The 15,698-nt window shown below is 41.9% G+C and overlaps 1 protein-coding gene across 2 annotated transcripts in view; it reads left to right on the top strand.

Annotated features, from left to right (window-relative positions):
• The first annotated feature begins 9,285 nt into the window (after positions 1–9,285).
• Positions 9,286–15,698, top strand: part of UBR2 (ubiquitin protein ligase E3 component n-recognin 2) — a 67,808-nt gene continuing 61,395 nt past the window's right edge. For both annotated transcript variants that reach the window (XM_063124004.1, XM_063124005.1), the window contains exon 1: positions 9,286–9,401. In XM_063124004.1, coding sequence (XP_062980074.1) covers positions 9,324–9,401 — 78 coding nt within the window. In that variant the 5' untranslated portion in view covers positions 9,286–9,323. The remainder of the gene's footprint in view (positions 9,402–15,698) is intronic.

Raw genomic sequence — 15,698 nt, 5'->3', positions numbered from 1 at the left:
CTAGCACTGTTAAATTTATATAAAGGTCTGGACAATAAACTATTAGATAAGTATTTAATAGGCCTCCTTCTACTGGCGGCAAGAAGGTTGATTGCCAGACACTGGAAGGATGGCAAAGGCCTTCACGTTGATAACTAGTATCAAAGGGATTAGCAGATAGCCCTTCTAGAAAAATTGGCAGATAAAATGAGGAAAATGTGAGGACAACTATACGAAAATAAATTTGTGGGGATCTAGTAGAAATTTATTGACTTTGTGAATAAAGAAGAAGAGGGGAGAGCACCTCTGTTACTATACACAGATATTTGGAGTGAATAGGAAGATGGCAATACGGGGTGTATGTACATTGATGGCGCTATATAAATAAATAATAATAATAATACACTCAAGGCGGAAACTTGTAATCTGTATCTGAATTGATATGGAATGTATATGTGTATATACAAATGATGTAACATTTGACCTCTGTAACCAAAACTACTAAAAATTAAATATATACAAAATTAAAAAATAACCAAAAAATAAAAGAAAAAATATTTAAAAAACAAACAAACCAAGAAATATAACATTTATTACAAATTTCTTAACTAGTATTTTTGTGATCTTAAATGTGAGCTAGAGAAGTGGACTCTGGTGAACAGTGACAGGGTATGCCCTTGAGAACTGACAACCAGAGGAGGGCCAGGATCTCTTCTCAATCCTCCCAGAGTGCAGGACACGAAATAATGGGCTTAAGTTACAGGACGGCAGATTCCAGCTGGACATCAGGAAAAATGCCCTGACTGTTAGAGCAGTACGACAATGGAACCAATGACCTAAGGAGGTTGTGGGCTCTCCCACACTAGAGGCATTCAAGAGGCAGCTGGACAGCCATCAGTCAGGGATGCTTTAGGGTGGATTCCTGCATTGAGCAGGGGGTTGGACTTGATGGCCTTGTAGACCCCTTCCAACTCTACTATTCTATAAGTTTCTATGGGAGAAGGAACAAAACAATCCTGATACATACAACTGAAAGCATTCCTGGTTGAACACTCTCCTGGCAGACACCTGGGCCATATCACAGCTTTCAAAAGGTGTAGCATTCAGAACTGGACACCGAAATCCTGTTGTTAATCAATACAGACTAAAATTGTATCCATATTTTTTTAATTGTAGCTGCATCACACTTCTAATTCACATTCAGCTCCTTTTTCTTATGTTCAGCTCTCTACCAGTGGAGGGTCACCTTTGCCCTATTCTAATCATCTTTATCCAGCAGAACTGGGGTTAGGATTGTGCTGTTAGCCACAGAAAAACACTTGCATATTGTTGAGCATGTGTTAGCTTCCAAACAAAAGGAAAAACGTTCTAACCATTTCTTATACAAAATAAGTTTGTTTGCTTAATGGATAGCCTGCTTTCATTAGCCTCTTCAAGGTGACTAACAAAATCAGCATTGTACACAGCAACTACACCAAATCAATACTGTTGTGAGTTTGGCAATTTGATTACTGTGGATGGGTCTGTCAGGATGGATTTGACTGAAGTGTTGCCTGATGGGAGGCAGGGATCATTTGACAAAACAACAACAACACACCTTAACGTTCCTTTAATAGCTGTGGAGGTTGTCCTGAATGAGCAATCAGCCTGCAGGGTGTGGAGTCTGGACTCGCTTTGTGTGTGTGTGTAAAACCAAGAAACAGCAGTTTGCGGCTTTTAGTTAAATGCAGGGAGGGAGCGAGGGACATAGGCGTTTTCTAGCTAGAGTTGGACAAATTCCTGGAGGAGAAGGCTATCAATGGCTACCAGTGGCTATTAGTCCTGATGCCTCTATGATACCTCCAGTGCCAGAGGCAGTAAGTCTATGTACACCAGTTGCTGAGGAACATGGGTGGGAAGGTGCTGTTGCACCGTGTTCTGCTTGTGGGGCTCTGGTCAGCAGCAGGTTGGCCACTGTGTGAACAGAGTGTTGGACTAGATGGACCCTTGGTCTGATCCAGCAGGGCTCTTCTTATGTTCTTAGTTTTGGATTTTGGAGTGATACCTTGGGTTATAGAAGTTGCTCTAGTAGGACACCCTCCCCCAACCTGATCTCTTCCAGATATTTTGGACTACAATTCCTAACGTTCCTGACAATTGGCAATGCTGACTGTGGCTAATGGGTATTGAAGTCTAAAACTTGTGGAGGGCACCAGGTTGAGGAAGGGTGCTATATAAACTAGTTGAAATATATGTCTTTGTTCTCGAGGGACCTGATATCAGCTTTTGAAGTCTACATGCTTTCAGTAGGCTCTGTTATATAGGGTGACTAACTGTCAGGATTTCCCCGGATTTGGCCTGGTTTTTGTTCTTTCCATGGTGTCAGGGGGGATTTTCTATAATTTTCAATAATGTCCTGGAATGACACACCTTCCCCTTTAAGGCTGCCATTAGCATGGCAGGAGGGAATGACATGCTTTCTTGAGGCACATCATTTCCCCACCCCGAGCTCCAATTGAAGTCTTAAAGGGGAAAGTGGGTCATTCGTGGACATTATAGAAAAGGCCCCAATTGGAGTGGATGGTGGTGGTGCAGAATGAAATCCTTTCCTCTCCTCCACTCCAGTCGGGTTCTTTAAGGTGGCGGGGGAATAACGTACTTTCTGCAGGACTCAGAAAGCTGCTTCCCCACACACACACACTAGGTGTCCTCCTTTTTGGTTTCCCAAATATGGTCACCCTACTGTTATATATTTGCAAATCATCCAAATATTACAAAGATATCATAAGTCTCCAGCACTCTGTCATTCAAAAGAACCCAACCCCATGGCATTGTCCCTAGAATTTCTCACTGCTTAGAAGTGAGAAATTCCCTTCTTAATACATTGTCTGCTTACTTCCTTCATTTCTCCCTCTGAGCAGCAGTGGGGACTAGGCCCAGTAGGAGCTCAATCCCTAAGAGCATCATCAGACGGGGGCGGGGGAGAGGGAGGATTGCGTTTCCCTATCATTGTTTCCCCCACCCCCACCCCTTTTGTCACACACAGAAGAAAGAGGAAGTAAACAATGACCACCTGGCCCATTCAGTGGGTGTATTTATTGCGCTGCTTTATCTGCACACAGCAGGAAACGGTGGCACGTTTCACTTCCCAAACAAAAATTGGTTTTACCCGGTCTTATTTTTTTGTCAGAAAGAAGACCAGAAGGAGCAGGAGCCACGTGGGAGGCAGACAGTGCCATCAAAACAACCCGCAAAGAAATGTGAGTGGCCAGTAATGAGCATGCGATAAAACGCTTGTCTGATGATGCTCTAACATCACCCAGAGGGAAAGCAAGCTGATGACAGCAGTGACAATGAGGAGTGGGACCTACTGAGAGAATCTTTTTTTTATCTCCATCTGCCTCCAAAATCTTAAGAGCCGGAACTGCTTGCAAAGTCTGAGGTTGCAATAATATTCATACACGTATGTAAATAAATCCCACTGAGACTTCTGAGCACACATGCACAGGATGTGCCCAGTGGGACTTCCGGGTACACGTGCACAGGATCTGAGTTGCAAAGTTCTTTCAAGATTACCGATTTTAGCGCTGTGTGCTGCTGTTGCTCAGTTCCAGCATGATACAAAACCCTCTTGTCTTAGAATAACACATTATTCAGTAGTTGTGAGGGATTCAGATGAAGCATTTCTATTGGACTGAAATCACATTTAACCAGCATTCAAACTTTAAATATGCTGGAGAAATGCATACTTGTCCCCACCTAAACTTTCATCATTGCTTTGTGGATGGTGGTTACATAAATATTTTGAGCACCTATTGGATAGTGTCTGTGACATCATCACTAACGGCAAGTAATACCACTTCTCCCTGCTATGCCTGTGCCATTTTGTGCACTTTTTAAAAAAAATTCTCATCTTTATAGGCTGAGCATTCCCCACTATGACACAGAAACACAGGAAAAAGTTGACAGACAACAGTAAAATTAAACCCACCCTGTGCAGCCATGCTCTCAACATTGCATGGACTGTTTCCTCTTTCAAATGTCTATATTTATTATGTATATCTATCTATGTGAAAAAGCAACTTTCCGGCACCACAACACATATATAAGAAGAGAAAGACGCTTTGTCCATTTAACTTCCCCAATTAATTGACAAAGCTCCACAGCAGCAAGGGAGTGTAGAACTCTGTAGCATAACATGTGATAGGGCATGCTTTGAAATTATCACCTAGATAAGCTCAAACATTATCTAAAAAGGATTCTCTATAAATAAGCCAACCAGAGAAAGACTCTTGGATGCTCAAGGAATTACTCCCTCCAAACAGATTCTTCTCTCTTTGGTGTGTATTTTTATTTTTCCACTTGATAAGCACTAGCTGGATAAAGTGCATATGTCATAAATATCCCTTCTTCTAGCAAACATGGCAAAAGCTATGGAAATATATTTTATGCCAGAGATACTGTACTGTATAGCAAGGGTGGGCAGAAGGTAGATCTCCAGATGTTTTGGACTTAAATTCTCAGAAGCTCCTGCCAGCATGGCCAATGGTGAGGAACGCTGGGAGTTTAAGTCCAGAACATCTGGACATATACTTTCTGCCAGCCCCTGTTGTATAGAATCAATGCTGGGGGTGAAACAAGCTGTAATATAAATTGCTTGTGTTTTATATTACTGGCGTACTGTGATTGTCCCAGGGAGGGCTGACTTCCTGAGGTGCCCCGTTCCCATTGCATGTAGAGAAGCTGATTGGACTGGCATGATTGGATTCCTGCATTGAGCGGGGGGGGGGGGGGTTGGACTTGATGGCCTTATAGGCCCCTTCCAGCTCTACTATTCTATGATTCTATCACATATGGTGGACTTGTAAAAAAGCGAAGAGTTTCTGGATTCAAATTCATTCTTTAAATCAGAAGATATTAAAGACTAATATACAATTGAAACCAGAATACTTTCTTTTGGGTTTAATGGACAATCAAATAGAGAGGAGTTATGGAACCTTATTCCTATATATGGTAACAGCAGCGAGATTATTATATCCACAGAACTGTAAAGGGTCAACAGTACCAACAGTGGATGAATAGCTGGTGAAGATGTTGGAGTTGGCATAGACGGCGAAACTTACGTCAATAATTAAGGAAAAGTCGACATCTAGGTTTACAGCTGAATGGAAACCTCTTATAGACTTTTTGAGGGATCTAGGGGAAAAAATGAACTGTTTGTCTGTGGATTCAACGAATAAGAAAATTTTAAGATATCAAAAAGAGAGGAATATCTCATTTTTTGTGTGTGTGATTAAAGTGTAAGTGAACTTATTGTTACTTATTTTTGCTGTGGAGAAAATCGGAAGCCCATTTTAAATGTATATGTGTTGTTTTTGTGATATTTGTTTACTTGTCTGGTTTTTATGTTTGGAAATAAAAATAATAACAACAAAGTAAAAAAATGTCGGGCACTTATCCCGACTTTTTTCTCTGGAGCCAGGTGAGGACGGCGCTTCTGCCATCTATCAGTGTTCCAGGTTGTGGTGGAGGTGTGGCCAGGTGGATGCTGATGCATGATTGGTTGCTGTCTGTCCAGGCAGGGGGGAGGGGTGGGCTGATGAGCCAAATGGCTGCCAGAAGACCCCCGCTCTTCCTCCGGTGTGGGGAGAAGGGGAGAAGTGAAGTTATCGGTTCCCTTGGGGAAAGAAAAACTAGGGAGGGACCAGCAGTGTGGCAGCGGCTCCTCTGATGGATGGATGTAACCCCCATGCTTGCTCCTTGGCATGGGGACAACCCCACAGGAGCGAAAACGTGGGGTTTTGGTGGTTCACGGTGCCAACGCGCTGTTGTCAAGACAGGCCCCCAGTTAGTCTTTCCCACTATGATGAGATGCATTGTATGGCTATTAAAATTATAGTAATTCTTTCTAAATGTGCATCTTTACATATAAATCAGCATAAGCAATTTTTATCAAATAAGTGTCCTCTTTTTTGGTGATACGTAAGTGGTCATCCTGCCTTCCCTAGAGTGGCCTGCTTTACTTTGCTGCCAATTTCGACAAGCAAAAGTCCACAGCTTTTAAAGAAGGCATTTGTGGTAGAATAATTAATGTAGTGGAGGATTTGTTTTTGTTAGGCTCTCTCATTTTGTTCTCATGTTGGCTGTATTTTATTAATGTTTAAACTGTTTTGTGATGATTGTTTTATTAACAGATGCTGCTGGCCATCTAAAGGAAAGGCAGGATATAAATGTTTCAGTGTCAGTAAATATATGCCCTACTGATTTCATTGGGACTTATTTCTAAGTAACTGTGCTTTGAAACTCAGCTTTAGAGTTTAGCGGAGGAAATGTATCAGAAACAAACTTTCCCAGACATCTGTCATTTCTGTCTGCATAAAAGACCAAAATACTTTCAGTCAATGCAAGATTAATTTGCCTTGTGCCTTAATATAATATGCCTGCATAAATATGCAGATAATTAGGAAGCCAAAAACTTTCAGCATGCAGTGCGTCTCTAAAGCTGGGGGAATATATTATAAATGTTTGTACGCTGCTGCTCCCTACAGGATAGTGTCAAATTGGACTCGCCCATTGTCATCTATAATATTTAAAGTAATATTTATTTTATTATCATTTGGAATACTATATAAGACTCAAAGCAGCTTTTGGGGAAACTTAAGGATGTAACAGAAGCTGTATATTGTAAAATTATTACATTTGGAAGCTAGAGCAAGTGCAAACAATAAATGAATGGAGAAGAAATACTTAGCAAAGGATTCTGATGTATAAAATTACATCAGTCTATTGGGACAGAAATAATAAACACAAAAATGTAAAACAAAAAGTTTAGATAACTGAATTGGAGACTATTTGCATTTCATTTTTTTCAGTCTTTGAAATTGTATAACTTCTATTTTTGACCTTCAGTGTATTAGCTTTTTAATCCCATTATTTTAAGTTTTGCAATAAAATATTAAATGAAAAAAGGAATATTGTATAAGAAGCAGCATGCATATTGCTCATCAAACAGATTACAATCCAGCCACTTATCTCATTGATTTAGATAGGAGAGAGTTAAATAGATTGGGTATCTCTCCCATTGAAACCGATGGGATTTAGCTGGATGTATCAATGGAATTTGTTCTTATCACCAGAAGCTGAGGAAACGGAATTAATGGATTAAATGAAGAGATACATACAAAGGCTCAATTCTCGTCATGCTGCAATTCCTGGGTTGTTTAAGGAACAAGCACACTGCTTCCTGTGTGTTCATCATTCCTTCTTTCAATTAGCAACCCAGGAACACCCTGTTCCTGTATTGTTTTGTGATGTGTGAACCTGGTAACTCTGGGTTGCTTATGGGTTAAACAACCCAGAGTTAACCCAACAATAGTCTATTGTTTATTGATGGGTTAACTCTAGGTTGTTCAACCCACGAACAACACAGCGTTTCCAGGTTCTCATGTCATGAAACAACCCAATCCTGAATTGTTAATTGAAAGCAGAACTGATGAGTGCACAGGAGGCATCACACTTGCTGCTTTGCTTGTCCCCAGCAATTCCTAGGTTAAATAACCCAGGAATTGCAGCTTGACATGAGAACCGGATCAAGACATTTCTAAAACCAATAATTCTTTTCAAACTGTAGGTATATGCAAATCAGTACTTTTCGATAGTAAACTTCTGTCTTTTATCCGTCCATTTTCTTCTGCTGCCCCTTACGCCTGGAACGCTCTTCCAGAACATTTGAGAACTACAAGTTCAATCGCAGCTTTTAAAGCTCAACTAAAAACTTTTCTTTTTCCTAAAGCTTTTAAAACTTGATGTTGTGCAGACTTTATACTGTTAGTTTTACCCTACCCTGTGCCTGCTTACCCTACCCTGTACCTGTTTGCATTCTCTTCCCCTCCTTATTGTTTTACTAGGATTTTATTAGATTGTAAGCCTATGCGGCAGAGTCTTGCTATTTACTGTTTTACTCTGTACAGCACCATGTACATTGATGGTGCTATATAAATAAATAATAATAATAAATAAATAATAAGAAAAACAAACTTTTTTTAAAAAACATTCACTTTCTATTATCTTTGTATTATGCTATAGTGATGCTTACTTTATTTATTTATTATTGCATTTCTATACCACCCAATAGCTGAAGCTCTTTGAAATCTTTGTGCCATAAACTTTCCTGTGTTTGGTTGCTTACACCATTCTTACACTGGATTCCAAAAGCAGAGTCCTACCAATGTGAACATAATCCTGTATTAATAGTGAACTCATTATTGGAGTGCTGACCCTTATGTAGCCAAAAGGGCACTATTCTCAGGTATCAGCAGGCTTGGAATAAACCTATGGTTTGCAGAAATACAATAATAGGACAAATAAACCCTAAATGAGGGGGAAACTCCAAAACAATATAACAAGGACTGAGGATGCTCAGCGGCCACGTATCTGTTGGGTGAAAAAATGGGAAATGGGGGTGGCAGTAGGATGGAATGGAGTATCATAGAAAAGGGCATGACGGACTCAAATGCAGGAGCACTCAGCACTGCAACAGCTTGTTGCAAATACTGCTGGCTGTTTAACAATCTTCTTTGGCAGACACTCCCCTCTTTCCACAATAAGAGGTAGTGGTTCTCATAGCTCTTGAACTCAAATCCCAGATGTGAATGCTGAGTACGGACTCATATACACCAAGCCAGATATTCCACTATGAAAGCAGTATATGAAAGCGGTATATGGTATGTGTCAAAGGGCCCCAATAGTGATCAGAGCACTTCAGTACTGCTATAAAGCAATAGTGTGGCTCCTGCATTTTATATGCCGCTTTCATAGTGCAACATCCTGCTTGGTGTAGATGAGCCCTACGAGAAACCCACTCTGTACATGCTCAAAGAAAGATACTCCCAGGTATCAACACTGCATATACTCCTAGGGCTGAGTCATGGAAGAAGGTACGGCACCAAGCCTTGGAAGCAGTTCTGAAGCCGACCGTGCACAGGCCGAGCCAACGCCGCCTTGTCCCTCGTTTACTACCCTGTTTAGTTCCTGGGCCGCTTTAGCGGTTCAAAGCGGGGACTCGTCACCTCACCGCAGGGCATAGAGTCCTTCGCTTCGGCGGAACGACTACAATTCCCAGGGTGCTTTGTGCGCTCCTATATGGAGTCCCTTCCGCCCGGGAAGGGAAGGCAGAGCGAGGGCGAACACCCGGGGCTTGGGACTGTCGGAATACAGGCGGGGTTGAGGGTGGGGAGGACTGCCGAGCGGAAGCGGGTTCCCCTGGCAGAGAGGCCGGCTGGGCTCGGTTCCGGGTGTCACTTTCTTGGCGACGGAGGAGGAGTTGGAGGGGGAGGGGAGGAGGAAGAAGAGGAGGAGGAGGGAAGATGGCGTCGGACTTGGAGACGGAGGTCCAGCCTATTGACAGGAGCTTGCTGGAATGTTCTGCAGAGGAGACTGCCCTGGTGAGGCCCGACGTCGTCTTGCAAGGGGCCGCGAACGGAGCGGGGCGTAGGCGAGGGGAGCGAAGGGCCGGGAGCGGGGCGTGAGGAGCTGCAGGGGGAAGAGAGAGGGTGCGGGAGACGCTGAGGGGGATAAAGGCGGCGGGCGGCGGGATGGCCTCCAAGGGAAGGCGGAGGTCGACGACTGGGCAGGTGTATCAGGGCCCGGCGGTAGGGGTTGCACTGGAAATGAGTCGGAGGGGGCGGGCTGTCTGGTTGGCAGTTGGAGCAAATTAACGGGGGAGAGAATTGCCGGGGTAGGGGGGGGATCTTGTTTGACGGGGAGTTGCCAGAGAATAATTGGGGGATGCGATTTCACAATATTTGCGTGGTCGTGGTGTGGGGAGACCTAACTAGTCTGGAGGGCTGGATTTCAAGTAGACTATATTTCAAGCCAAGAAGAAGTGTAATAAAGGATTGAGGGGTGGGAGTCTCAGACACAAAGGGATAGAGGGAGAAAGAGTCCAGGAGACTAACTTTGGTGAGCAAAGGGGTGGGAAAAACGGGTTGGACTGGCACAAGGGGGCAAATCTCGCCTCCTTTCTCTCTTACTTGTTTATTACATTTTTATGCCGCCCAATAGCCGAAGCTCTTGGGCGGTGCACAACAATTAAAGCAATTAAAAGTCTTAAGGACAAGGTAGGCAATTTGTATATAAGGCGGTCTAGGGTCTGCTTGGCTCAGGCTGAATGAATCGATAAAATAGGCCATTGCCCGCACGAATTCATGGCACAATAAACTAGTTGAGACTCAGAACAGCTGCTACTTTGCTTCTCTTGTTTGTTTGTTTTTTGTGCTGCGGCAGGCCAAGGTAGCACCTGTACAGGTTAGGAACTGTCAAGGAAACTGCTGTGTTAGACCAGGCAGGTTGTCACAGTGAACGTGAAAAGGAGGGCAAGAGATCTTTTGATGTGACACCTTTGCAGTAGTCTAGAGTGCATACAGTTCCAACTAAGCAGAGAATGGATTTGTCATAGTGACTGGCAAAGCAGGGCTGACTTCATTTGAAGGAGCACCCAAGCCAACTCTGTTTACCGAAGTGACTTGAAGTAGCCTCCTTTTCTTTTCTTTTTTCTTTTCTTTACTTTTCTACTCAAAAACAACCAGAAACTGATTCCTGAAATAAATGTTTTGGCTTGTTTGTTAGTTTTTGTCTGAGTGAGTTATATTTAAGTAAACTTATAAACTATCCTCTCACCAGGAGTAGACAGTAAAGGAATAGGAGGACAGTTTTTATAAACAGTTTACTGTGGCTCACATTAAAATACTGAAGATTAGATGGCTTCACACTTTCTCTTTTTTTCTAATTTTAAAGTCATCTTAGGAAATGTGAGGAGGAGTTCTATGTAAACCTTTTCATCACAGACAGCTTTATGTAAACCCTGTTTCTAAGCATGATTGAACTTAAGGTTCAACCATCTAGTACTAGCAGATTATTCAAATTTATCTGGCCCCTTTGGGAATATTCTTTCTAGTTAATTCTTAATCAAACGTTCTATTTTATAGCTATAAAGCTAGTCGTCCGTCCCATCTTTGTTAGTATGACCAGCTCTAGGAAGGAGGCTTGTAAATACTTTGGACTAGATCCTCTTGTTATTTAGCTGTTTGCCTGGGGTTGAAGGACAAGTCCTTCCGGACAACTAAATTGCCAGACCTACCATTTAAAAAGTCCTGTGACACATGAGCAGACTATTGAGATGTTGCACCACTGCAAGGCTGGAGTGTACATAGTTTGATGGGGTGTTTCATTTTGACATCAGTCTGTTTTTAAAATATATATTTTAATATGTCATAAGCATGCCGCTGCTTCAGTCTGAAACATTCTAACAGTCTCCTTAGTAATATTTATAGATTTGCGATTGATCTAAGCTCAATAACATTCTCGGTATCTAAGCTAAATAACATTCTCTGATAATTTACATACTTAGATCTGTATATATTCTGATGCTTGCAGAGTTGGAACATATGCAATTTGAAGTATTGTATAGCCTTGATAGTGACCATCACTAGCATGCTAAATAAAAGGTTGTAATTATTAATTAGCTTATACAGTTGAATCCTGTTTATAATATATAAACCTATCATTTTCACCTATGTAGCTGTTAATGCGTATAGGAAAAGTGTGATTACTACCAATTGTCCTTTTTAAGTGAACAAACAATAAATATAGTCTAATCTACACCAAGCAGGTTATTGCACTTTGAAAACAGCATGAAAGCGGTATATAAAAGGCAGGCGCCACACTATTGCTTTATAATGGTATTGCAGTGCACTGACAACTGTTGGGGCCCATAAGATCATAGAATAGCAGAGTTGGAAGGGTCCTCCAAGGCCATCAAGTCCAACCCCCTGCTCAATGCAGGAATCCACCCTAAAGCATCCCTGACAGATGGTTGTCCAGATACATACCATATACCACTATATCCTGCTTGGTGTGGCTCCTGCCTTTTATATACCGCTTTCATACCACTTTCATAGTGCAGCATCCTGCTTGGTGTAGATTAGGCCCTAGCCTTTCCTTTAATTTTATACCCTTTAAAGTAACAATCAAAATAAGGGAAATAATATGTACAGTGGAATGTCACGTTTAAATTTAAACATTGTATGTAGTCACCAATAAGACCAATATTAATTTTTGCTTTCAGGTTTTCTAATTTTATTGCAAATTTATGGTTATTGAAGTGTGAAAGTTTCATAGTTCTTCTAAAACATGGGGTTTATTATGATTAAATGTTTAAGTAGTATGCTGGCCATCCAATTCAAACCTAACAAGGTTATCATTATGGCACATCAATGACCCTTCTCAATAATGGCACCCACCATCTGCAATGCTTTCCAACGTGTGGTCTGAGAATGGGAAACTGGTGAACTTCAGAGCTTCTTGAAGATGCACCAGTTTACTCAGGCATTCCTAGACATGTGATTGCACTGCTCTATTTTACTTTTTCTGTAATGTTTTTAATGTATATATTTTATATTGTATTTTATGTATTTCTTATGTAAATAGCTTAGAGATCTTATGATATTGCGCAGTATATTAATGCTGTATATTTAGGTAGAAAAAAGTCCTATGGTTCCCAGCATCCCTCAGGCAGCGTGTCTGGCGAGGGAATAGTGGGACTTGTAGGACATTTTTCTGTCTAAACATGTGTAGGAATAAATAAGTAAATAAACAAGCTTAATTTTTATTTGATATTATATATAATTTGCATTAGAAATACCATATCTGAAACTGTAAATCTATTATATAACTTCTTTGCGAGTCATAAGTTTTAAGTATCATAGATGAATATCATTAAGAGCCATGCTGGGTCAGATCAAGGGGCCATCTTGTCCAGCATTCTGTTCACACAGTGGCCAATCCACTGTTGACCAGGAACCGACAAGCAGGACACAACTGCAACAGCATAGACTTATTATAGACTGCAGCAAAAGTTTCCACAATTTACTGAACTAAGCCATATTATAGACCACAAATTTACAAAGATGTGTGACTAAAATATGTTCCTATGGTCTTTTTTCTTTTCCTCTCTTTTTGTTTTGTTTTATATTGTTGAAAATCTACAATAACAAATAATAAATTGTTATCTAGATATGATATATAGATATATACATTTCTATGTATAAACACACACACTAGATATCTACAGTGCAATGCTATGCATGTCTGCACAGAAGTAACACATGGGGTGACCCATGCCCTTGATTTGGTCTTTACCTCAGAGCATGACGCGGCTGTCTTGGAGATTGGGTGGTGGTGGAAATTACCCCATTGTCATGAGCAACTACTTCCTCATGGTTTAGTCTCAGTACCAATCTCTTCATGCAGAGGTAGAAGCCCATCAAGATGGTCTGCCGGTGGAAACTTACGGAATCTGACAGATTCCTGAATGTTCTGGGGGATTTTCCAGAAGCCAGAGCCAGCAGTTCTGTTGAGGCCCTTTTCACAGTGGTAAGATATGAAGGATTGTCAGTACATTCACTCCTTTGTGCCCTCTTCAGCACTGTGGACTTCAGATGGCTTCCTGGTTTACCAAGGAGCATCGGATGATATAACAGCCTGAAAGATGGCTGGAACTCAAGTAGCATAAGACACATCATGAGGATGACCAAACATGCATGGAAATGCACAATTGTGCCTATTGCATTTTGGTGAAGGTGGCAAAGATGGTTTGTTTGGCTGCCTCCATGTGTCCTCAGCTAGCTGTCCAGTTGAACTTTTATGAGTGGTCTGGGTGTTGCTTTCATCTACCTCTGTGAATCCAGTACAGGAACCCTCAGGCTCATTTTGATGAGTTCGCCAAACACATTGAGAACAAAATTGCTCACCTTCATGGTGACTTGAACACCATTATTGACAGTGTATGTTGAGGTGTCCAGTGCACTGTCTTGTTCTGTTTTGTGGATCTGTTTCAGGCCTGAAGATGTGGACAATCCAGCACATGTTCTTTTGACCCTTGCCCTTCATGGCTTCTTCAAGCTAGCCATGGGGGACTGGATGGATCAGGGGAGTGGTGAGTGCAGGTCTTTGTTAGGCATATAAAACATTTGGGGCCCAATATTTCTATTGCATCAATGGAAAGCTTCCCCCCGCCCCCACTTAATTGCCATGCAGAGGGGAGTTTTAAAGCTCAGGGGAACAAAACTTCCCATCGGCACCAAGATAAGGTTTTTTTCTAAGCTTAATTGCCATGCATGGAGGAGGGGTTGGTCGGGTATTGTATGTGGGGAGGGAAGTTAACCCTTCCTTCCTTTCCCAGCTGCAATCCCCATCAAAATTTCCTGTTACATTGCAATTAAACTGAGAAAGAAAAAAACTTCCATTGGCATCAGTAGACACTTTGGTCTCTGGGGAATAGACCCAGGGCCATGAGAAATAGATTTGGCCTAGCAATGCCCCTTGGTCGAACCCATCATTGCATGGGGGTGGACCCACACAGATGCATGCCATATATCATCTCATCCTGCATAACGTGTTGGATCAGATAATGTTTCATTCAAGAGCACCTGCAGATGAGACATATCCACTCTCTAGCGTGGATATGTCTCAGCTGCAGGTGCTCTTAAATGAAACATCTGGCTCCAATTCAGTCTGGGTTCAGCCCCAATTTTGGGGGCAGAATTGGCCTTGTTTACTTAGTTGTATGATCACATTCAGGAGAGGGTCAGGAAGAGTGTGATTGTGTTACTACTTCTTGATCTCTTGGCAGCTTTTGAGATCATTGACCATGGTAACCTCTTCAACAGCCTTCGTGAGTTGGGAGTTAGAGGCAATTTTTTACAGTGTTTCAGCTCTTTCTTATGGAGTCATTTCCAGAGAACAACATTGAGTGATAGTGCCTTGGCTCCTGGCAGTTGAACTGTGGGTTGTCACAGGGCACAGTTTGTTGTGTTGTTTAATAAAATTGTTGGGAGTGGTCAACAGGAGAACGGTGCATGGATATAATTATGGGTTGGATGAGAGCTAATAAACTGAAGCTGAATCTTGATAACACAGAGCCTTTGTGGGTGGATGGTTCCCAGGTCTGGGAATTGGAGTATTGCCTGTTCTGGATAGGGTTGCACTCCCTCTGGGTAGTTTGGAGGTTCTTCTAGATCCATCAGTTCTGGAGGCTCAGCTGACCTTGGGGTCCCGGAGCAGTCATTACCCACTTCAGTTGGTGCACTAACTGCGCCCATTCCTGGATAGGGATAGTCTAGCCACAGTTATCTATGCCCAATTAGACTGCTGTAATGCACTCTATGTGAGTCTTGCCTTGAGACTGGTTTGAAAGCTGCAGCTAGTATGCTCATTGGCGCACCTAGCTACACATGTTACACCTGTGTTAAAAAAAACCCACTGCACTGGCTGCCTATTAACTACCAAGTCATGTTCAAGGTTTTACTGTTGTCCTACAGCCCCCTATACAACTAGGGACCAGGATATCTAGCTTTTCCAAAGTAGGTTTTGTGAACTGGGGGGGGGGGAGGTACAATTAATTTTTGAAAGTGCTGGTCATTGGGTGCAAATAGCAGGAGATGGTCATTACTTTTGTGTCCAACTTGCAAGGTTTCAGAAGCATTTGATTGGTTGCCTTTAAAAAACAAATGCTAGGCTAGGGCCTTGCCTTGATCAGAAAGGTAATTCTTATGCTCCCTTTGTTATGCTTTTGTGATAAGCTTGCCCAGTTTTAGCATTCCTTTAGTTCTAAAAGCATCTCAGCAAAATTGGAAGAGCACTAAAAAAAATCCGTCTATACCATACTGCCCTGTTTATTATTA

The sequence above is a fragment of the Elgaria multicarinata genome, chromosome 4 (genome assembly GCF_023053635.1).
Source record: "Elgaria multicarinata webbii isolate HBS135686 ecotype San Diego chromosome 4, rElgMul1.1.pri, whole genome shotgun sequence".
Lineage (NCBI taxonomy): Eukaryota > Metazoa > Chordata > Lepidosauria > Squamata > Anguidae > Elgaria > Elgaria multicarinata.
The sequence above is the reverse complement of the archived record's forward strand: the minus strand, read 5'-3'. Positions and strand labels throughout refer to the sequence as shown.